We start from the raw sequence: 24,154 nt of genomic DNA, 5'->3' as shown, positions 1-24,154 counted from the left end.
CTGCTGAAGAATCCAGGGAATCTCCTTGTCCTGCTGTGACCATCTCCCTTCTTTCCTGGTCTGAGGTATGAAGCGGGCAGAGCAGAGATAGACAAGGTGTCAGAGACTCAGGCTGGATCTAGACACATCAAAAAAGCGTTTCAGGAAAACGTGTTGTAAACCTCATAGTGGGAAATCACGTTGGCGAAAGATGGAACTCCACAGCGCCATCTGGTGTCACAGTGTAATAACACATATGCACTGGAAACTCCGGATACGAACTTAATTCGTTCTGGGGGTCCTTGCGCAACCTGAAAAGTCTGCAACAAGAGGCGCTGCTTCTGCGCACGCATGTGGCGCAATAGAGCGCTTCCGCGCATGCGCAAAGTGCACGGCAAAACCCAGAAGTATACACTTCCGGGTTTGCCGTGTTCGCAACCCAAAAGTTACATTACCCAAAGGTAACGTAAACCGAGGTACCACTGTAAAACGCTTTTTCTTTACTAACGTAGCTGAGTCCTCAGGTTGCTTGGGATGGAGCCTCATTGGGGCAAGACCTTCTGGGCTCAGGCCTAGTGAGACTGCTGTGCTCACTAGGCCTGAGCTGTTTTGTTTCTTTGAACAGAGAGCTAACTTCGCTGACACCTTGTGAGTTATTCTTGCCCTTCTTCCAACACCTGCCCTGACAGCTCTTTGGGCAATATTAAACTACAGTTTAAACCTTGAATGAAAGCTGTCTTCTACTAGCAGCCAGGGTTTAGAATACCTTTCTGACAGTAAGAGCTGTTTGACGGTAGGACGGATCCCCTCAGGAGGTGGTGGCCTCTCCTTCCCAACCTTTAAGCAGAGGTTGGGCACCTTCTGTCCTGGATGCTTTAGCTGAGATTCCTGCATTGTGGGGGTTGGACTAGATGACCCTGGGGTCAGTGGCATAGCGTGGGGGGTGCAGGGGGGCCGGCCGCACCGGGCGCAACATCTGGGGGGGGGCGCGGAAGAGACTCGAGTGCTAAAATCCACGGGTTAGGGGGCGCAAATTACTTGCCTTGCCCCGGGTGCTGACAACCCACGCTACACCACTGCCTGGGGGCTCCTTCCAACTGTACAGTTCTATGATACTATGGTTCCTTGAGGCATAAGCTGTTGCAGGTCAGTTTCTTGACTAGTCTCGTTTTCTTTCTGCACAATGTCACGGCCCCACATTAAGGCCTTACCAGTCTCTGATTCTGTCAGCAGAAAAGCCATAGAACCCTCATTCAGTTCTACAAGCGTCCTCGCCATTTGTGAGGGAAAATGTGGGTCATTCAGCAGAGAAGTGTCCAGGTGTCAGGTCTTGGATTTTGCAAGGATTGGAGGGAAACGGAAAAATAGGCGTGGCCCACAATTACTATTTCACCAACTCTGGAGTCCACAAAAAGGATGAACATGGAATCAGGAAAATAATAATCTAACCTAAAGCAGTTCTGGTGGACAGACAACAGGAAGGAATAGTCACACCTGATAGTATTTACTTGCAGTGCAACGCTAATTCCTTTAAATGTACTTTCAGATATTGATGAATGCAGTATCAGCAATGGGAGCTGTGACTATGGATGCCTCAATACAATGGGAAGTTACGAATGTGTATGTCCATCGGGGAAGAAGCTACACTGGAATAAAAAGGATTGTATTGGTAGGTAACATTTTGGAACAGGGCGCCTTCCTCTTTTTTCAGTTCTTTCACTGATGAGCAGCTTATTGATATATTAAATATATAAAATTGCATGTCAGAAAACGGGCAACAGATGTAATGTTACCCTGATTAGGAAACCCAGTCCTTGCAATTCTGTAATTTTAGATAACGCAATTTGAGAAAGATATTTCGGAGGAATCTACTACTTGTTTAAATAGTTAATTAACCCTCAGAGAGTTAGGGACTTCCCCTGCGTGTGAAGACAGGCTGTGGCAGATTGAGTGAAGAGTCCAGCGGAGACTGGCTCGCCTCCCACAGCCCCCAGCAAGAGCTGTCTCTCCTTGAACTTCTCTCCTTTTTTTCCCCTCGGCTTGGTTTGCTTGACGGCATGGCCCAGCCTAGTTTGAGGGCAATCAAAAAAAGCTCAACAACTTTCTGCTCTCCCCCCCCCCCCAATTGTCCAAATTTTCACTTCTATTTTAGGGTTTAGTTTTCTTAATTTTGGTTTCAAAAAAATAGGGGTTGTTTTATATGTGGAAAAATATGGTAATTTTAGTTCTCCGTCTGTACAATATTCTCCAAGCCTAGACAGTTTTCTTTTTAGACCTAACTGTGTAAAACAAGAACCATATTGTCTGTATATAAAAGAACAGAAGGTCCAGAAGGTCTTAGGAGGTCCAGTTGTAGAGATTCAGCCTTAGAATTATAGCTGTGAGAAAAAGGTTGAAGCGCATGGGGATCAGAATGCATTTTTGTTTAACTCCTTCTTTTGTTGGAATTGTATTTGTCAAAAGAGCCTGAGAGTCCTACTCTGATTTTAGCAGAAGTATTGCTAGAAAGGGGACATGGGTGGCGCTGTGGGTAAAAGCCTCAGCGCCTAGGGCTTGCCGATCGAAAGGTCAGCGGTTCGAATCCCCGCAGCGGGGTGCGCTCCCGTTGTTCGGTCCCAGCGCCTGCCAACCTAGCAGTTCGAAAGCACCCCCGGGTGCAAGTAGATAAATAGGGACCGCTTACTAGCGGGAAGGTAAACGGCGTTTCCGTGTGCAGCTCTGGCTCGCCAGAGCAGCTTCGTCACGCTGGCCATGTGACCCGGAAGTGTCTGCGGACAGCGCTGGCCCCCGGCCTCTTAAGTGAGATGGGCGCACAACCCTAGAGTCGGACACGACTGGCCCGTATGGGCAGGGGTACCTTTACCTTTTATTGCTAGAAAGCTCATGGAGCAGATGCAAAAGATGTTTATATTAGCCCACAAAAGCCACATAAAGATGTTTTAGGGTCCTTAATACTTTGTTGGGTAAGACTTGATTTAGTAGCCATTTAAGAGTTTGTGTCAAACTTGAAACCAGTTGCAGAGTTGAAAAGGATAATGAAAACAATCACAATTTTAAGTAGCTTTAATACCCTGTATCAGTTTGTGTCTATTTAATTCCATTGGCTGAGGATACAGGTGACAGCTTCTGGTTGGTTCTCAAAAATGCATATCACCTTTTAAAATAATACACACATGTTAAGATTTGAAATGGAAATGTGTTATACCATCTTGTATCCAGGGTTGATTGGCTTCAACATTAATTTTTGTATTTATGAGGTGGCTTTATGAAGGAGGGGATCATCGCTGCCCTCAAGCGAAGGCCTCAGGCTTACATGCCCCCTCTGCTTCTCACTCCAGTCTGAAAAATGAATGAGCTTAACTGGAGTCTCCCTCAGACGTTATCTGAACCAGTGATTTCCTGTTTCTTCTTCCTCAGAGATGGTGAAATGCCTTCCGAATGCCAAGCCAGCTCCAAAGGCCCAGTTGGTCTGCAGCAAATTGGGAGGGATGGAAAGCTGTTTCTTATCATGTCCATCCAATACACTTTTTCTCCCAGGTTGGTATTGAAGAGCATATTGTTTTTCTTAAATTCCTTTCCTGGCTTCATTGAAGTCCAAAAATTGTAAAAAAAATTAAAATACGCTGAAGGAAGGTCTTTTTAGATTAGTATTTATTTGCATAGGAAAACAACAGATAAGTCCCAGCCCACGTAATTGATCACAAGGTGCTATTTGAATGGTAATGCCCATCAATCAATAAATAAAAGTTCTGAGCAATGGACAAAGGTTGGTCTTAACTCAGATGAATAAATGAAAGAAAGGCCTTCCATCATCTCAGTATATTTTGCGTTCTTCTTTTCTGTTCCTCAGACACAGAGAATAGTTATTCAGTAAGCTGTGGAGTGCCAGGGCAGCACAGCAAGTCGCTTCAGAAACGCAACAGCACTCTTCCTAGCTGTGCAGGTAAGTGGTACTCCATAGAATCTGGTGAGAGATGTAACTCCCAAACACCCATTGTCCTGATAGGATCTTATTTATATCTTCTTCCATTATATATACAGTGGCACCTTGGGTTACAGACGCTTCAGGTTACAGACCCCGCTAACCCAGATATAGTACCTTGGGTTAAGAACTTTGTTTCAGGATGAGAACAGAAATCATGCAGCAGCAGCGCAGCAGCAGCGCGAGGCCCCATTAGCTAAAGTGGTGCTTCAGGTTAAGAACAGTTTCAGGTTAAGAATGGACCTCCAGAACGAATTACGTTCTTAACCCGAGGTACCACTGTAGCTGCTTTCTTGTATCTCATCATCGCCCCACTCATACTAACCATCCCAGGGCGCTCAACCACGGCCACAATGTCCTTTCTTCTATCAGATCAAAATGAGCAGATAACAGCAAAGGTGGCCAGGTTCATAGCAGGGACAGTCAGAATAAGGGCCACTAACTTGTGCTCTTATATCAAATTTCCTTTTCTGTGTATACTGTAATGTTTTACTGTTGCTGTGGCCATTGGTTAATGCGAATAAAGTTTTATCTTATCTTATATATGGTTTTATCTTATCTTATATATGGTTAACCCGAGGTACCACTGTAATTATACAGAAAGGATGGGAACCACTGACTTGAAAAGTTGCTTCGCCTCCAGGATTCCCCTTCTGGCTCCCAGCACAGCCTTTGACTCCAGCCCTCCTCACCCTTGCTATCGACTTTCGCTGCATTTCCCCATGTGATCTGAGACAGAGGGAAAGGGCTCTTTATCGCCATCTTCACCATCACCATTTTATTAGTTAAAACGATCCTCAAGGCAGCTTACAGCATGGAAAGATTCACATAATTACAACGGTAGTCATAAGCTATAAATGGAACATCAAAAGGTGTAGAAGCAAATTGGACAATTCCCACATAAATAATAGGATCCAAAAATAAAGATCACAAAAAATTAATAACAGCAACAAACTCCACTAAGCAACGCCCCAGCCCAAGAGTCTGTTCAGCAGCCAGATATTTTGTAGCTGGAGTCAGGGCCCACCCAAGCCAGGTGGGAAAATTATTGTTATTATTTATTGAATTAATATACCGCCCTATACCAGGAGGTCTCAGGGCAGTTCACAGAATAAAATCAAAATATAAAACCACAAAATACATAATCAAAATAAAAACAGCAACCCAATAACCCCCCCAAAAAAAAACCCACATTTTAAAAGGTTATTATTATTATTGTATTATTATTTATTTAGGTGTCTACCATCCTTCATTTGCAGATCTCAGGCAGTTCACAACATCAATTTACAATATTTAAAAAATCACAAAATACATAATAAAAATAAGAACAACAACAACCAATAATCTCTTTTTTTTTTAAAGATATTTATTAAAGTTTTCAATTTTTATACAAGCAAAAAGCAAAAAGCAAAAAATAATAATATTGAAAACACATAAATTTCACAACTTATTTTTCAATGACATACTTCCCAGACCTCCTCATACCTCCCCTTCTTGTATTCCAGTTCAAATTATATGTTCAGCAAATCCTTATCTCAAAGCATTACAGCTAAAAAACACCTTATTTTCTCAACAACCAATAATCTCTCCTCCCCGGGTGTCTTTGCAGTCTTCCATATTGTGATTTATTCTGATATTTCAGAAGAGGTGGAGCATTTTTCAGCTGCTGGGCTTCTTTTAGAACCCTCTTCCATTTCCACATCCCCTGCATCTAATTGTACTCCAGCTAGGAATTATTCTTCATGCAGAAAAGTAGTCCCTCTAACTCCATTATCTGTGGTATGAAACCTGTGAAGTAATTCAAGACAGCTTATATCTCGTTTAATCTGCAAAAAACTAAATATCCAGGCCTGTCTTCAGGTTATCTTAAGAATGCAGCACGACTGAAAACTTTTAATTTTATTTCTCTAGACATATTAGTACCACCCATCAAGCAGAAAGCTCGTTTTAAAATCAAGGACGCAAAATGTCACTTACGACCTCGCAGCAAAGAAAAAATTAAAGATGTTGGAAATCATCAGGCTGTTATAGGTATGTCCATGGGCAGAAAATTCCATGCTGGGTTTTCTCTATTCAGCAAATAAATAAGAGGATGGGCAGTAACTTTTGAGCTACATTTGCAGCTCAGCTTTTCACCTTTTGGATGTGATTGGTGATTTACCATGATTTACTATGTCAAGTGCTTGTTTTGTTGGAGGGCCTTTCTAAACAAATGTCATTGCTGGGGGAGCGGGCTGTAATTAGGCCTGAGCAATGCAGTGGTGGAGAAAGGGGGTTCGGGGAGTGCGGGACGCCCCAGGTGTCATCACTGAGGGGGGTGACAAAATGACAAAAATATGAGTTTATAAAAATTAAAAATTGGGCTCACGAAACTTTTTAGTTCAGCCAACAAACGTAACGAATCGCGGCTGGCGCTGGGCGCCACACTGCGGGGGCAGGCACTTACCGTGGGGCCTGCAGTGTGCCCGAGCCACATTTTCTCCTGGGAGTGACGCGGTGGCTTGGGCGCCTGCAGGCCGGGTGCTGCATGAAACGGCAGTGTGGGGCTTGCGGCTGCCCACCACCTCTCCCTCAGCCACCCTACAGCTGAGGGAGAGGCGGTGGAGAGACTCCACACAGCGTGCCATACCCCCAGGGGCGGCTCACCCCGCCCCCGGCTGCAGGACGTGCGCAGCACACCAGGCCCCCATGCGGCTAGCTACACCGCTGGGGCAATGTATTGATACATCGTCCAGGACCAGTATTGCTGGGGCAGACTGCAATGGCAGCTTCACCTGGCGGGATATCACAAGTGAAACCAACGCCGCTCCTAAATCCAGCGCCTCTTTCGACGTTTGGCTACTGGAAGCACAGGAGCTCAGGAACAGTGGCTCTGCAGAGGGAGGAGCAAGCTGTATTTCCAGGCTGAGTTCTATTTTAGTAGTAGGCATAAAGCTTCTTTTGGGGCATTCACTGAATAAGTGGACGTTTCAGATACCTGAGGTTTTGATAATCAGGATTCTGCTGCGCAGGTGTTACTGATGCAACTGCAGCCATGCTACTTTGCCCCTTGATTTCTTTTCCATGTTGCTTCTGTTGTGCAAAGGAGGTCAGTTCCCTTGTACAGACAACTGCCAGGTAACCTTTGTGAACCTCAAGTGCGATTCCTCTAAGAAGAAACGCCGAGGCCGGAAATCGCCGTCCAAGGAAGTGTCCCATATCACAGCTGAGTTTGAAATGGAGATGAAGTCAGAAGAAGTCTCAGGTTTGTGAAAGACCGTCTGCCTTTAGCATACGTTGGACTTTTAAAAAATTGCCTGCTTCGTGCCTTAGCAACAACTTCTGTGGCAGATTCACTCTAAATATGCAATGTTATTATTATGATTATGACTGTTATTTATAATATACTGTGTGACATGCTTTTTTTACAAACATTTTGCACCCTCTGCGGGAACTCTTACTATAAAGGATGAACTATCCTGGTTCTAGGGTGGAGATTTGACCCAAGCTGCAACGCTATTCCCCTTTTCATTTTCCCTTAATCAGGGATGGCAACCTTTGACTTATATGGAATAAAGGGGTCTGCTGTTGGACATGGGTGAGAGAGCAGGACTAAACCTGGTCCTTGCCCCCTGGTGAACCCCCCCCCGGGGGAATAAAGCCTCCTCCTAAATATATAATAGTTCCATCCTTGCTCCTTGGTCACACTAGACTAGACGGTGCTTTTTTTGTGGCAAGATTTACGTACTCTAAATAAAAATGCCACTCTTGTGTTCCTTTATGATTGCTGCTGCAGTTGTAACTTACTGATGCTGCAGTGACAGATTCTTTCTTTATTTAAACTATTAGCCGCTCTTAAATCTTACCTCTCAGAGCATCATTCAGCAAAAGATATTAAAGAAATGAATGCAATAACACAGCAACAAATTGTCCAGGGTGATTAATAGTCCAATAATAAATAAGTATAAATGGGCAAAGCACCAACTTTAAATCCTAGGCATTTTTTAAATTAAACAGCACCAAAGGGAGGCTAAAAGACAATTCTAGGCTAGCCTCTCTAAGAAGGAAGTTCCACAAACCAGGCGTCAGAGTTGAAAAGGCCCCATCTCTTGACACAGACACACACCCCTCTTATTTCAGGTTGGCATAGTTAGCAGGGCCTGTGACGTCATTGCAGGAAAAGGTATAAGAAATCATTTTGTCTCATCATCTGACAGTTGAGCCTGATTCACACATGGAGCCTCCCACAGAACTTGCCACATAATATAACAGGATGGACAAAACTCAGCCTTGTCAAACATTTCTGGGAGTGGTTCCCCTTACGATGTTTCTGTATTTCCTTATTAGGATAATCCAACCATTGCTGCTGCAGAGACATCTAACATACTTTACTTATTGTGCCTGTTTATTTCTCCCAAGTCATACTAGGGTGTCTGTTCTAAATCTGGATTTGGTTTCCTTACCGTTTCTCCACTTAGACACCTGCAATGTCGACTGTTTGAGGAAAAGGATGGAGCAGAAGCTACAGTCGGCAATCAAAACCTTGAGGAAATCTATTAACAAACAGCAATTTTACATTCAGTTTTCGGGGACAGAGTATGAAGTGGCTCAGAGAGCAGCTAAAGTTGTCGCTGAAGGACATGACGCCTGCAGTACAGGACAAGTTCAGCAGGACGGGAAATGCGGTAAGACCCAAGTAAAATGCTACAAGCCCAAGCGCAGAAATGTACTCTGTTACAACCTTCGAAGGTATGGAGGCTGGAAGCTAGGAGGAAAAAAAGCCTGGTATAGGAGTCCAAACTCTGGACTAGCAGGCAGAACAGTATAGAGGGCTGCGTGTTACCAGAAAGGAGCACATTGCAAACTCAGTATTGAAATGCTTCAGCTACCATATTGCAATTTAAGAAAGAAGGTTCAGAGCTTACTTGCAATGTTAGTAGTGATGCTTTGTGACTGTACAACATCTAAGAGTTTGGCCTAGAGATTGCAGTGTCTTGTTGGCCTCCCTAGTAGTGCTGTGAAGACAAATCATAATCATAATACTAGAATAAAGGTACTTAATATAGATTCCATTTTTATTTTCCCAGTTACCTGCAGCACAGGCACCTATTATAGTGGAGAACATAATCAGTGCATTGCTTGCTCACCAGGAACATACCAAGACACAGAAGGTCAACTTTCCTGTGAACCTTGCCCAAGCAATGATGGACAGGGAGTAGCAGGTGCACGGAATGTGTCAGAATGTGGAGGCAAGTTTACTTTGATTCTACATGTTGCATGCAGGAGTTGGGTATGAAGGCTGAGAACTGGGAGAGAAGGAAATCTGTGGCGCGCCCCACTGTCAGCGTTCCATTTCAGCTTGTCTGCTTCAGGTAGACAGTAGCAGGTCAGAAGATTCTGGGATGTGTTCTTGGGTAGCCTTGCCAACCTAGTTCTCATTTCACTGGTGTGGCAAAGCTGTGTCTGAGCTGCATCACTTTAGGCTACTCCATACATACAAACAAACTCTTTCCCTGTAGAAAATAACCTGATGTTCAGAATCGGTATGGGACAAGTCTGGGACTTCCCAGAAACTTCTCTCATAATCAAGAATATGATGACATCAAAGTGCCACTTCCCTCTAAGCATGGGGAGCAATTACAGTGTTGTGTGCACAAAAAAGCTTGGGAATCAGGATATTTTGTCATTAATCTGGAAAAGATTAATTGTAAGCCCACTTTCAGTCTGACCTGATATGAACTGGGCCAAGAAGGTGGGTCTTCCTGTCTCTCTGTTTATGAGGTATTTTTTTTTATTATTGAGGGAGTTACTACAGACCTATTTTAGTGGCAGCATCTATTGTTATACATATATAAAATGTTGAGAGGACCCACTAAGGTTGGGCTTTTTTGTCCTATTCATTCTGCACCTAAACTCCCATTCATGAGATCAGTTCATTCGCATCTCCAATAGATGTTTGGAGGGTGGCAACGCGAGAACAGGCCTTTTCCGTGCTGGCCTCCCGATTGTGCCATGCTCTCCTCAGGGAAGCCAGCCTGGCGCCAGTTTTGTCATCTTTCCGGCACTAGGTGAATAAGTTTTTATTCTCCTGGAATCTGGGCACCATTGCTGATTGAGCTTTTGGTAGCTACTGGTTTCAGATTACTATTTCTTTGGATGAACACTTTTACTATTTCATATTTGTAGTGTTTTATTGATTTGATTTATGTATTTTGTATTTTTTAAATTATAAATTGCTTTAGGACACTTCTGAATGTGTGAAGTGACATATAAATATAATTAAAATAAACCCATATTGGGCATGTTTAAATTCTATTAATGTAAGTGAGAAACAGGAGTGCCAACTTGAATAAAATATTGGGGGGGGGATAAGCCCCGCCCCACATAATCGGTCACAAGACACACATTCCATTTGAATGGCAATGCCCATCAACTTTGGGGAGTCCTGACCCCCTCAAATATTTTATAGGGGGGCAAAAGGACCTTGGCCCCTAGGAGTTGGCTCCCATAGTGAGAAACAATTAAGCATGTGCAAAACTATCGCAATGAAATCAATGGCATCCTGCAGCTGCAATGATATGCACATTTACCTAGGAATGAGTCCCATTGGAATCAATGGGACTCACATGTTCCTCAGCCTTTCTTTAAAGGATATGTGCATAGAGTCAGGCTGAAAACAGCTTAACTTTGTTTAGATCATTCCTGTTTCAATAGCTGCAGAGTCCACACGTTCACAGACTGATGACCAATGAGACTGCTCACTTAATAGATTTAAGTAAGCAGAGAGTGACTGGTGTTGCTGATCTCTCATCTGAGAACTTCGACTAGTCCTTTAATCCTAAAGGACCACTTCCAGTTTACACCAAAGAAAGAGCAGGCAAAACTTTCGTTTCTAAATGTTTCTGATAAAAAAATATTTTTGCATTTCCGTAGAGAGGTAATAACACAGTAGAACTTCTCAATTTCTAGGGCAGTGTTCTCCTGGATATTTTTCTTCTGATGGCTTTAAACCTTGTAGACTATGTCCCCTGGGCACATATCAGTCTGAACCAGGAAGGACCCTCTGTTTTCCGTGTGGCGGGGGACTGGTGACAAAATACGAAGGCGCAATGTCGTTTCAGGACTGTGAAACAAAAGGTATGTTTTAAAGTTGACATAGGCAGCTGGGTTTCTGGGAGCTCAGACTGTCCCTCTTGAGCTTTTCATCCTAAATATAGTCATTCCCCCGGCCTTTATCTTCCAATCAGGCCCAGGATTTGGTCAAAATGCTTTTTAGACCCTCTTTCCCATTGTATACACAAACAGATGCTATTTGAGGGTTTTGCCCTAAGGCCACCTAGCATTTTTCTTTCACACTACCATTTTTAATTTATTTTCCTCCAACTAATCCCTCTCAAAATCTAACATATTAAAGTACATATAAAATATTACTCCTGCCACTATATATATATATAAAATATTTATTATTTTTAAAAATCCTCTGTGTAACCTTTTGTGGTGAATGAAACTGCTGCCTTTATCGCTTACCTTCCGCAGCCACCAATCATTCCTGGTAAAATCTCTGTTTTCTCAGTAACAGCCAGGTTTACCTGTAGGCACAAGACAAGATTTTATTTTCAAGTTGAAGGAAACTTATTTACAACAATAAATTAGCAGACTGGATATTAAAACTCAGTGTGTTGGATAGTAAACAGGCATTGTTCAGTGCTTGCTTACAAGTTATTATATCTTTGAGACAGTATCTCCCCTCCTGAGCTAGTTTCCTTCCCTAAGCAATACTGTTATCTGGTTGCCCTCATCTTAACTCCTCCACAGCAACTCTATAAAAGCAGCATCCAAAAAAAATGGGTCAACAGAAGTAAGAAGACTAAAACTTTAAGTTTACGATGGATTCATAATAAATGCAAGGAGTTTGTCAAAAGCGGCACCTGCAGTACCACTTGCCTTGTGTCCAGGTGTCATTTTGCTTTGTTCCTCCCTGCGCTCACTGCCAGCAGCTCACCAGGAAACTCTTCTTGCAAAGGATGCTGTGCCTTAAGGTGCTGCATGGCAGGCAGGGGGGACTCAAATGGTGCTGCTGTTTTTGACAAGACCCCTCTGCTCCTTATGTGCAGCATGTAGTCGTACCCTAGCATGTCTAGTGCATCATCCATTCTTTGTGTCTTCACCTGTAATATATTGAAAAAATATAACATGCCTTTATACTACACAGTTCATTGTTCTCCTGGCCACTACTACAACTCTACAACCCACAGATGTATCAGATGTCCTGTTGGAACTTATCAGCCTGAATTTGGTCAGAACTACTGCATCACCTGCCCTGGAAATACTAGCACTGATTTTGATGGCTCTACTAATGTTACACACTGCAAAAGTAAGTCGTATTTCCTTGTGAACAGCTGAAGTCTATAAACTGCCAGTGCTTAAGCCTGGTCATATAGTCATAGTCTGTCTGGAAGACCACGGTGTGGTGACAAACTAGGAGCAAAACACAGAATTTAAGCAGATCACTAGTTTCAACCAATCTACATATCTGGTCAGAAATTAGCTTTATTGGAAGGCACTGAGGAATGGCCTCCAACCCCTTCAGAGTAGACTGCTGGCACATCTCAAGGTGGCTTCGCCCCACAAATCCCCCTTGCTGACCCTTGATGGCAGTCTGAAGGACCCAATTTAGCCTGATGGGTGCCCCTTGTGGACCCCTAGTCTGAAGCCTGGAGTGTTTAAAACTGAAACATTGCAGTCCTCTTTGTGCATACGTGTGGATTACCTGTCTATATATCTATATCTGGACACAGAAAGATAAAGACTTTCAGAAGATGGCATAGGCAGATTTGCACTTTTGAGATCCAGATCACGAAGTCACTCAGATAAGTTACTGTAGTTGTTGTTGTTGTTCATAATCATTTATGAGGCACTTCTTGATATGCAAAATGGGTTACGATCTTCTTCCTTTTCATTCTCAGAACAAGCTTATGTCATAAAAATTCCCATTTCAGAAACAGGGCATTGAAAAATTAATTAGGCAGCTCACAGAGTCCATAGCTCAGTTTCTTACCATTCCTTCCCCTGTAGATCGACAGTGTGGTGGAGAACTCGGAGACTACACTGGCTACATTGAGTCTCCCAACTACCCTGGAGATTACCCAGCAAATGTTGAATGTATTTGGAATATAAGCCCACCCCCAAAGAGGCGGATTCTCATAGTGGTCCCTGAGATATTTCTTCCTATTGAAGACGAGTGTGGTGATGTTTTAGTAATGAGGAAAAGTGGTAAGTTGTTCTGCTGTCCTTTTTGTTGTTGTTTAGTCATTTAGTCGTGTCCGACTCTTCGTGACCCCATGGACCAGAGCACGCCAGGCACTTCTGTCTTCCACTGCCTCCTGCAGAAAAGGCATTAAAACACTACAGCCAATCAGAAGCCGCGCTTTGGTTTCTGAACGTTTTGGAAGTCGAACGGACTTCTGGAACAGATTCCGTTCGACTTCCGAGGTACAACTCTAGTGAGAATGTACATTCATAACTAAGCCAGAAGTGAACTGAACCTATTTCAGTGCTACATGGTGGCTACTTGCAACTTGGTTGCACTGACTAGATGGAGAGCTGGCGCTAATATTTGCTATTTAAATTCAGTAAATTCTGCAGACAGGAAATTGGGGTATGCAGTCGAGAATGTTATTTAAATGAACATACTCTTACACAGTTATATTTTAAAATGGCAGCTGCTCCTGATTTCTATTCCAACCGAGTGTTCCCTGGAACTGTTTCTTGCCACGTTACCTCCATGAGAACTTTTCAGATTGAACTATCGGTTACAAATTTCCCTGCTAATTCATAGCATTCAGCCATGCACTAAGCATAGCATTGCCATTGCCCAACCCCAGCTCCAAATGGATCCCCCAAGAGGTGCATGTAAAATTGTCTGTTTGTCAGTTGAGCAATTGGCATACACATTGGGGGCAGGGGTGGGGAATGTGCTGGGGGCCTGACCATCTACTGCAACAGGAGACTGTTCTGCATGGGGTTGAGCATATTCGTGATTGGTGTCATTTGGTCTTATGTGTACCAGTGCCTTTGGCCTGCCATCAGTTCTACCACCTTTATCAGCTTCAGGGCTGTGGGTTAGAGAGCTAATCTCTAATTGGGGAAGGGTCTCAGCTCAGTGACAGTGAACGTGTCTATATGCAGAAAGTCCAAAGTTCAATCTCCAACACATCCAGCCAAAATGATCTCAAGGAGGAGAGCTGGGAGAGACCTCGGAGCTGCTACCAGTTGGAGCTAATGGTACTGGTGGAAAGACCCAAAGGTCTCAAATGGTACAAGGCAGATTCACGTGTTCCTCTACTGAAAATTGTGCCGTTTGGAATGCCTGGTGTTTAACCCTTTCCCAAAAAATCTGCTATATGTTTGTTTTTCTTTTGCAGCTTCACCCACATCTATTACTACATATGAAACTTGCCAGACCTATGAAAGACCGATAGCATTCACCTCCAGGTCACGAAAGTTGTGGATTCAGTTCAAATCAAATGAAGGAAACAGTGGCAAAGGATTCCAAGTCCCCTATGTAACATATGATGGTGAGGCTTCTGCCGTTTCTCATCTCTGCAATACGTGCAGGAAAGTAGTACAGAGGATAAAAATTAATCTCATATTTTGGGGGGCTTTCCTCTGCTGGCCAAACATTTTTTTCCTTTCTGCTTTGTTCCAGTATTTTTCAGCAATTGTATTTATTTTTATTTATTCGCTTGTTTTTATTATAGTTAATTATCTTCCATGCTGCTATATACATAATTATTTAATAAAGGTATAAGAATATCTTCTTCTAACAACTGAAAACCTTTCAGCTACTTTTGCTTTGGTTAAGTTGTTATGGTATGAATTGATTGGATTCAATGGTTTTAGGTCTGCATTGGAATGATTTCATACCATTTAATAGTGAAGTCATAAATTCTAATAGCAAGCAAATGAAATTCAACACATTGGCTCAATTTACATAGAAACATGCCCCCCCCTTCTTATATATACAGAAAACATTGGGTGGAAACTTGAGAATACCTTTCTGGTGGTTTCTCCCAGGGTTAAGAACTCCTTGCCAAAGAAGACCCAACTAGACTCATCTCTGATTATTTTTTATAGCACACAAATACATTTTTAGTTAGACATGCCTTTGGCCCATAAGCTGATTTGTAAATATGTAATAATTGTTGTTTTTTATTGATGTTTTACCTGTCTTGGTTTTTTTAAACTTTGTATTGTATTGTACTTTAGAATCATAGAATTGTAGTGTTGGAAGGGATCACAAGGGTCATCTAGTCCAACCCCCTGCAGTGTAGGAATCTTGTTCTCAACATGGGGCTCAAACCCACAATCCTGAAGTTAAGAGTCTCATGCTGACTGAACTATCCCAGCCACTTAAATTGTAGTTGGCCACCTTGAACAGCATTTGGTGGAAAGGCAGAATATAAAATTAACAAATAATAAATAAATGATCTGGATAAATCTCATTGGTCCTTTTTTTCATATAACACCAAACCACTGTTTATTATTATGGGATTGGGTTTCAGGTTCACGTACTCCTCTTTTTTCCTTTGGCACAGCTACAAAGATGATACCGAAAGCTAATCAGATTTTCCCATTATGTTTGAAGTAGGAGAATTCTGATTAAACTATGGTTTGTTAACAAGCCCGATCATAAACAATGGTTCGATCCTGGCTTTGTTGAACAAGCCCAACTTTACCTGGTTTCCCTGATTTGGACATGGTGAGGAAAGTGAAAGCATTCTACCTCCTCCTTGTGACTGTGACAGAACTGGTTTGCAAAATATGCTTCAATATAAACTTCATTTAAACATAACACTAACCACATTTAATCCCAAAAAAGGAAAACAGAGAAGCTTGCACAAAAGAGGAGATTTTGACCTATAACTTTGATTCTCTGAGTTGACCCACAACCTTGCATACACGTTTTCTCTCTTCCCCCAACCTCCTTATGTTCTCATTAAACTGGACAGTTATGTGAGTATATAAAAAGGTTGGTCTATTATTTCCCTTACCCACCAGCTAATATGCTTTGCCTCGTGTCCAGCGTGTTTAGGTTGAGTTGAACCAAATAAGGAGACACAATTTAGTTCAGGATAATAAGATAGTCTGATTGGTATATAAAACCTTCTGTGAACTTGAGCTGAGCGCTGCTCACTAGTCCCTGGACCCTAGAGACTTTCTTTCAGGTTATCTGGTTGCTATATAAGTTGCTAGCTTGTTCTTCTTGCTGCTTGCTTTTCAGAGGATTATCAACAGTTAATTGAAGACATTGTTAGAGATGGACGTCTATATGCATCAGAAAATCATCAAGAAATTTTAAAAGTGAGTATGCAATGTCCAAGCTGCTATTTTAAATTGCAATGTCCAAGCTGCTATTTTTCTTTCATTGTTTAGCTCTGACGCTGTGCATAAGTGATTGCAGTACTCCTAAAAAGCAGAATCTTGAAGCCAGAAGCAATTTCTAAAGGGGGAAGTACAAAATGGCAATGTGCTCAGCAGAGGGCGCCATGCAAAATATACATTTGCTTTCTCTTTCTTTTCTCTGTCCCTGCTTGCTATCTCTGTCTCTTGTCTCCCACAGGACAAGAAACTGATCAAAGCGCTTTTTGATGTCTTGGCACATCCGCAAAACTATTTCAAGTACACAGCGCAAGAATCAAAGGAGATGTTTCCAAGATCATTTATAAAGCTACTGAGATCAAAAGTTTCCAGATTTCTACGACCATACAAATAGATTCCTAGTGCTTTTCAAAAGAAAAAATTGTTCTGTTGCGTTCCTGTCAAATATTGTATTGTCTTCAACAGTAGGAACATTTTTGCTATTTTGAAGACTCATTGGCAGTCTTTATCTTAAATTGTATATTGAAGAATAACTATAATGTTTTATAATCTCCAATATTTTGAATGGGATTTTTTTTTTTTACTTCAAAGAAGAAATCATTTTGGATTCCAGAATGCACCCAGTTGAAGATCCAAATTTATTCCTGCACTAGTTTATTCTTGAAGAGCATTTGTTTTAGAGAACGTATCTCTACACCTTTTCTAGAAGAGAAAAATGATTTCTTCTAAGCAAGGAAGGAACCTGGTCAAAGAAACTACCTGCAAAGAAGAGTTACGATATAAAGGAGTGTGTAGTATAAACTAATACTTGGATTTTGAATTGCACTTGAACTTTATATGTGAGATTTTATGGGGGAAATCTAAATTTCATTGTTTCCCATTGGTGGTTGTGGAGACTTTGTTCTAGGTATAAACCAAAAAATACAAAGAAGGGCAGGGATAAAATTGGTGAGTTTACTATTCTAATATTTTGTTGGCCCTGTCAGAATATTTCAAAAGTCTACTAGTGTCTAATCCTGCAGATGCAATTATGGAATTGTAGATAATTTGGTTTCACCAATGTTTTTTTACAATAGGATGGAAGAGACTTGGGGTGAGATAGCCAGTTTTCTTGCCCTTAATCTAATTAGGTACACTACTTCTGTATGAGGGTACTTTAGGATTGCTTTCTGAAGGTCATGTAAATACCGTCCACATCATAGAATTGTATCCAGCTGAGTCATACTCTGAATTAACCCATTGAAAATAATGACTCTGACTAACTCAAAACCATTCCTTTCAGTGGATATAGTCTGAGCTTGACTTAGTTTGATACAGCCCAGTCTCTCCCCACCCACACCATGGGTCCCAATCCAGAGATCTTCTTGTACGTGGTGGCAGCCCTGGCGGTGAGGAAGGCTGTGGGAAAGGGATCTCTGCCAGCGGCACTTTCACCTTCCACGCTCAGCAGGGATTCAGTTGCAGGATTTGGGCCAGGTTACCAGATTTTGGCTTTGCTGTTGATCCACAGTAAGTTTCCCAAATTTGGAGTAATCTTGACATCTTATGATAAGAGACTTTGATGTAGTCAGAGCAGAAAATGCTGGTTTGGGGGTGAACCTATAAAATAGGTAGAAGCTGTTACTCTGTTGTTTCCGATATGCTGAATCCATCGATTGCTGGCTCATAAACCTTGGTCCGTTTTATCTTAATTCAGCGTGGCCGGCCTGCTGTTTTCCTATGTATGCATTACTTGATTATGACCGCTTTAGAGAGCAGACTCCCAGCAGCACACCTCTTGCCAACGTTTGTATTGACAAGTGTTTCAAAAGAAATATTACCGACTGCGCTGCATTTTTTAAAAAATGATTTATCCACATACATGTATCATAAACATGGAAAAGCAAAGAAAAAACCTACTTGTAACCTCATTTTTCATCACCCAAATTGCAATGTTTAATGGATAGAAACAATCCTCTTGCATCACTTTGTCCCCCGTCCCCAGTTCTTGCAGTGTTGTGCCTACCACCTGTCAGATTATTGAAACAGTTGTGGTCAGTGGGGAAGGAACGGCATCACGACAGTGGAGTGGCAAAGCAGTGGGCCATTGTTGCTGTGCAGGACCATTCCGTTGGCTCCGTTGGTGCACAAGTGCAGCACTGACTCTTAACTCTTCCCACCAGCCCCCTTTGGCTGAGAGGTTTTTGCCTTTCTCCCAGTGTTTGCCACAACTTGTGCAGAAATGGCATTGAGTAGGATCAAAGCATAACGGGCGGGGTGGAGGCATGCCTGTCCTCAGCCTGAGCTTGGCAGGGCCTGTTGCCTCTCATCCCAGGTTGTCAGCGGGACCCAGCTCTGCTGGTCAGCTCCCATGGCGTTCCCCAACCAAGCAAGCTGGGATGGTGTGTCGGGCTTAAGATCGGAAGTCTTCGTGGCTAACAGCTCCCCACCCAGTGCCACGTCAACCGCACTTGCCTCGGGAGTCAATAGAAAGCTGTGGCCTGGCTTTGCCATGAGTCCCGAGTGTTGCATACCCGCTCTGCTTGGCCTCGGAGGCTTCCACAATGCGCCTGCCATGTGACTGGTTCCAGCTTACTGTCTTAAGAGGCTTGTCTTTGGGGGTTATTTTCTTTTATTTTGATTCAATATATTGCCTCAGGTTTGAGAGTGTGGTTTTTCATGTGTTTACCTTCCTCTGTCCTGGTTGGTGTGCAGTTTGTGTTATCTATGTCTGTGTCCTGAGTTTTCCCAATCAGGGACGCGGGTGGCGCTGTGAGTTAAACCACAGAGCCTAGGACTTGCTGATCAGAAGGTCAGCGGTTCGAATCCCCGTGACGGGTTGAGCTCCCGTTGCTCGGTCCCTGCTCCTGCCTACCTAGCAGTTTGAAAGCACGTCAAAGTGCAAGTAGATAAATAGGTACCGCTCTGGCAGGAAGGTAAACGGCGTTTCCGTGCGCTACTCTGGTTCACCAGAAGCGGCTTAGTCATGCTGGCCACATGACGCGGAAGCTGTACGCCTGCTCCCTCGGCCAATAAAGCGAGATGAGCGCCGCAACCCCAGAGTCGGTCACGGCTGGACCTAATGGTCAGCTGTCCCTTTACCTTTTCTTCTCCTTAGAGCCACAGCTACTTACTTAGTGCTCAAATCTACTTCCCTCTTCTATGGGCTGGATTAGGAAAGGTTGCAGACCTCCAGAGGCTATTTCCCTTGTTCAAATGTTGTTGTGGAATAGTTTAAACACTTGATGCCTGTTGCTGTCTAATTTTCCATATTTCTGATTCTCCACCTCCCACAGCAAAGGTTTTGAATGGCTTAATGAGCATTTCTGTTCAGGGTGCATGACGAAGATGACCAGAGGCAGGGTTTGTTTTGGTTATGGCATATCCACATTGGAATGCTTGCATGCTCCCAGTCTGATTTTTTATTTTATTTTTTGGTGTTGGAGAAAGTTTGTGGGGTTTTTTTTAATTTGCCAGAGTATTTCATCATGCTGTTTTAACTCCTATTTTCTGGTTCTGCCCGCTTTTATTGCTGGTTGCTGCTGTTCATGTGCTTATCTTGTTTTGCAATTGAACTTTTTGTTGTATAGATTTATTTTCTTGATTGACACCCCCCCCCCGAGACTTCTGCTGAAGGCGGCTTATACATTTCCTAAATAAACAGAAACAAACAAGTAATTCTTCTTTCAACACTTATTCTGTATCTGAAGTCTTCATCTGTGTACTTGGCAGTCTGAAACAGGCAGCAAGCATGCGCATGCCTCCCAGATACACATAAATATTGGAAAGTTATCTGGGTAAACTACCTCTCCCGTTATATGATATAGCTGCTAGCCTGTTGTGAATAATATGATTTCTTCTCCTTTATGTTCAACATTGTACTGGAGTCTGTAATATATTGCTTTTGAAAGATTGCTTAAAAAGAAAAGGGGTCGGCAAACGTCATTGTGTCTCAGGTTTGTGCCTGGAAGCAAATACAGTCAAGGAACAATACATAACAACAGAAAGATTATTGCCCAAAGGCTGTAAGGCAGCACTTAATACATTTGTAGTCAGGGCATCAAAAGTATATAGAATCAACACAAAGAAATAAACCTTTACTTCTACCAGTTTTCAATGTATACTTCTCTCATGTCTTGAATAACGTCAAAGGAATCAGATGAATAGTTGTTTCTTGTCTAAGAACATTAAGTTTCAAATAGTAGTGAGAAGACCATAGATTACTTGTCAGTTTGGGGGCTATGAAAATACCATTGGAGTTTAATTGTTGCAGTCCTTGTTGCTTACATTTGTTTCCAGTTGCCTTCCAGTTTTCTTTTATATACATAGCCTTAGTCCTCAGCTCTGTTGACCTGATGCCTCACAATGTTTTTGCGTCTTTCTTTTTTCCTTTTGGGATGCAAACGAAATGGCCAAGTCTTTGGCCCAATCCATCCATCCCCATGGCACACTGGAGGGAGCAGGCTGCTGGCTGCAAATGACTTCTTATGTGAGCTGGATGGGAGCACCTAGTGCACCTAAGCCGGCAGCATGCCTGGAGCCACCCTTCCTCTGCCTCTCCTCCTGGACAGCCTCAGCATCCTCATCTGCTAGAGCCTGACTTACAGGTACCATATTTTTCACCCTATAGGACGCACTGTCCCATAAGGCGCACCTAGTTTTTGGGGGGGGGAAATAAAGGGGGGAAATTTATTTTTCCCCCAGGCGCGAGGCTGGGGCGGGGGAAGCTCGAGCTTCCCCCGACCCCAGCCCCCAAACAGGCAGCTCTCTGCAAGCCGTGGGAGCGCTCCCGCTGCTTGCGGAGAGGTCCGCGAAGCCTGGACGCGCTGAGCTCAGCGCGCGCAGGCTTCAGCATGCAGGCAACTCTCCGCAAGCAGCGGGAGCGCAGTGCTGGGCTCCCGCTGCTTGCGGAGAGGTGTGAGAAGCCTGGAGAGCGAGGGGTCGGTGCGCACCGACCCCTCTCGCTATCCAGGCTTCAGCGAAAGCCTGCATTCGTCCCATAGGACGCACACACATTTCCCCTTCATTTTTGGAGGGGGGAAAGTGCGTCCTATAGGGCGAAAAATACGGTAGCTCCTTTTTCATGATGAACATAGCTCCCTACCTTTGCTTCACTTCCACCGACTTGCCACCTGCCATTTTGCGGGGGAAGCTTGAGTGCCACAATTCCCTAACCTCTATCCCATCCCTCTGGTTACCAAGACAGCTCAATAGTTTTGGAAAGGAATTGTGCAATAAATAATATTTTTTTAAATGCTATCACAAATTTACCAATTTAGACAGCCTCTTGCCATTTGTGTTTTCGGAAACAACAACAAACCCAAACAGTGAAGTAGCATATCAGCTCAGGGGTCCATCATAACAAAACAGTTTAACAGAGTTTTGATTTGATTTTTTAAAGGTTCCATTGATTCACCTCCTGTTCTTTACTAATGAATTCATAAAATTTAATTACATGGGTACATTATAAAGCTTTAATGCAGGTGCCTTTGGGAGATACTGATATACATATGAGAAATTACCATTAAATACACCACAGAAACCAGCAGTTCCTCGTTACAAGGGAAAGCCATCTGACTCTTTCATAATTCTCAGGCTCACTGATTAATATTTGCCCTCATGAATGAAAATCCATGCCAGTAACAGTGTATGAACCAGGACATTGCCTTGGCATATAATTCAGAAATCATGGTATGGGAGAAAAATGGTCCTGTTCACACAGCTGTTAATAATAGTAAAAACAATAATTAATAATTCATTGGTTAGCTATCTGCACAAGCATCTCAAGGCAGCGTACAATTAAAAATAGTAAAATCATAACAATGCAGGTGTATTTTAAAAAAACAATACAACATAGACAGCTGTGCCCTCCCCACCCAGCTAGGAGAACCTCTCTGATGTTAGGATGCAGAAAGAAATTTCTGGTTCTTAACCCTCTTATGTTATTTTCACAAAAATTCTTACTCTATATAACTTTCTCATTGTCACAAATACATGCAGCCCTGGAAATAGTTATACTGGATAAATGAAATAGTGGGTGGGTGCGCGCGCACACACACACACACACAATGTATTTTTACAAATTACAACTTGCAGATAAAAATCGTAGCTTATATCTAAATAGAAAATATACCTGGATCTTATTTAAAGAGCAAGCTCTTGGTGTGTTTATGGTTTCACTGATTTGTAGAGAACAATTAGAAATTAATTTGTGGAGACCTCATAAAAAGCCCTAACAAGTTGGTTGCTAAATTTGCAAATATTGGATTACAATGCAGCTATGCTAAGCACTTGAAAGTCCCATTGTTTATTGTGGATTAGGCACATATGTAGCTCTCTTATTTAAAACAATAGGACAAAGCATTTATTTTTGCTTGAATGTGCCCATTTTTTAAAAAAGAAACCTGTAGCGCTTAGTTTTTCAGCTTTGCCTTCCCTCCACTCTGCACTTATTGCTATCTTTTAAAAATATTGTTGTTATTATTATTTATTAAATTTGTATACCCCCCTTCAGCCAATGATAACAGGGCAGTTCATAACACAAAAATACAAAATAAGAACACAGAATACATAATAAACCAAAAGCAGAAGCAAACCAATAACCCCCTTCCCACAAACACATTTCAAAGACCATAGAAAATGAGCCCAAGGCCACATTATAGAGAAATGTTTTCATCTGGCTCCTAAAATTATGTAGCGAAGGCACCAGGCAAGTCTCCCTGGGGAGAGCATCTCACAGATGGGGAGCCACTGCAGAAAAGGCCCGTTCTTGTGTCGCCACCCTCTGGAGCTCTCATGGAGGAGGCAAACAAAGAAGGGTGAAGTCAACTACTCCTTGTTTTGTTTTTTGTCTTCTCATAATTATCAAGTCCTGCTATCGGGAACCAGTTAATTGATTACCAGACTTGGAAGCTGGAAGACAGTTGATATCCATACTCACAGATTTTTCTGCACACTAAAAATTGTGGGTTTGTGCACGCTATATGAAATAACAATTTAAGTCATTTTTAAATATGCTTTCATCCTACACATTCATCCTGAATATTTTTGCTTCTGTTGGTTTTTCAGAACAAATCCAGCTGTTATTTCAGAAGCTAACATCTGCCATCACCCTTTTAATGCAGCCATGCAAATCATTGGTGGTAGATACAATTCTAAATGAGAACTTTCAGGATAGTTTTTTTTCTTAATCTATATAATTGAGTTTCACCCTAATTTCTGCAACAATTGTGCATCAAATTTTTCCCTCGCCGACATTCCTATACCACTACAGTCAGACGTTTTTGACCCGTTCTCTTCTGGAATATTGTATAGTCAACGCCCAGTTTTAAAAGTTTTTCTGTCGTGCATCTAAAGCCATGTTACCTTGTGATCAGAAGTCACACTGCATGTGAATTCAGTTGACATCTAGATGAATATTTTAAGGAAGGGTCTCATGCATCCCATGTTATGTTTGACCGCAGAAAGTAGGGAGGGGAATTGAAGGATGAAGTAAGGATATTGTGCAGTGCAGATTGTCTGTTCTTTGGGGCAGGAATCTGTTTTGTGTGTTCATGTTACGGATGCACGTTGTTTCAGGAAAATATAGTTCCGAATCAGATTGACAAAAGGACTTTCAAACACCCCCATAAGCAGTCTATTCAGCACCTACACCTTAAAGATTAAGTGCCACCTTAGGGGGGGGGGAGTGTGGTTGCGCACAGATATTCTATACACACTGACAACATGGGTTTGTGTCCCTCATGTTCCCATTTCAGAACGAACACAGTGCATACACGATAGACACACACCATCATGGTAACACATCAATAACCCAAAAGCACACACCCAAACACTCACTGATTATATAACATT

At 42.5% G+C, this 24,154-nt stretch overlaps 1 protein-coding gene across 5 annotated transcripts in view; it reads left to right on the top strand.

Moving 5' to 3' along the window:
* Nucleotides 1-18,157, top strand: part of SCUBE1 (signal peptide, CUB domain and EGF like domain containing 1) — a 190,793-nt gene extending 172,636 nt beyond the window's left edge. For 4 of the 5 annotated variants that reach the window (XM_028728733.2, XM_028728732.2, XM_028728731.2 and 1 more), the window contains 13 exons: nucleotides 1,526-1,648; nucleotides 3,397-3,516; nucleotides 3,830-3,922; nucleotides 5,873-5,992; nucleotides 7,047-7,205; nucleotides 8,419-8,625; nucleotides 9,028-9,189; nucleotides 10,910-11,077; nucleotides 12,153-12,314; nucleotides 13,016-13,213; nucleotides 14,365-14,517; nucleotides 16,224-16,303; nucleotides 16,563-18,157. In XM_028728733.2, coding sequence (XP_028584566.2) covers nucleotides 1,526-1,648; nucleotides 3,397-3,516; nucleotides 3,830-3,922; nucleotides 5,873-5,992; nucleotides 7,047-7,205; nucleotides 8,419-8,625; nucleotides 9,028-9,189; nucleotides 10,910-11,077; nucleotides 12,153-12,314; nucleotides 13,016-13,213; nucleotides 14,365-14,517; nucleotides 16,224-16,303; nucleotides 16,563-16,715 — 1,898 coding nt within the window. In that variant the 3' untranslated portion in view covers nucleotides 16,716-18,157. The remainder of the gene's footprint in view (nucleotides 1-1,525; nucleotides 1,649-3,396; nucleotides 3,517-3,829; nucleotides 3,923-5,872; nucleotides 5,993-7,046; nucleotides 7,206-8,418; nucleotides 8,626-9,027; nucleotides 9,190-10,909; nucleotides 11,078-12,152; nucleotides 12,315-13,015; nucleotides 13,214-14,364; nucleotides 14,518-16,223; nucleotides 16,304-16,562) is intronic. The other variant, XM_028728730.2, reaches the window with a different exon arrangement.
* The last annotated feature ends 5,997 nt before the right edge of the window (nucleotides 18,158-24,154 follow it).

Source organism: Podarcis muralis, chromosome 6, assembly GCF_964188315.1.
Source record: "Podarcis muralis chromosome 6, rPodMur119.hap1.1, whole genome shotgun sequence".
Classification (NCBI taxonomy): Eukaryota; Metazoa; Chordata; class Lepidosauria; order Squamata; family Lacertidae; genus Podarcis; species Podarcis muralis.
The sequence above is the reverse complement of the archived record's forward strand: the minus strand, read 5'-3'. Positions and strand labels throughout refer to the sequence as shown.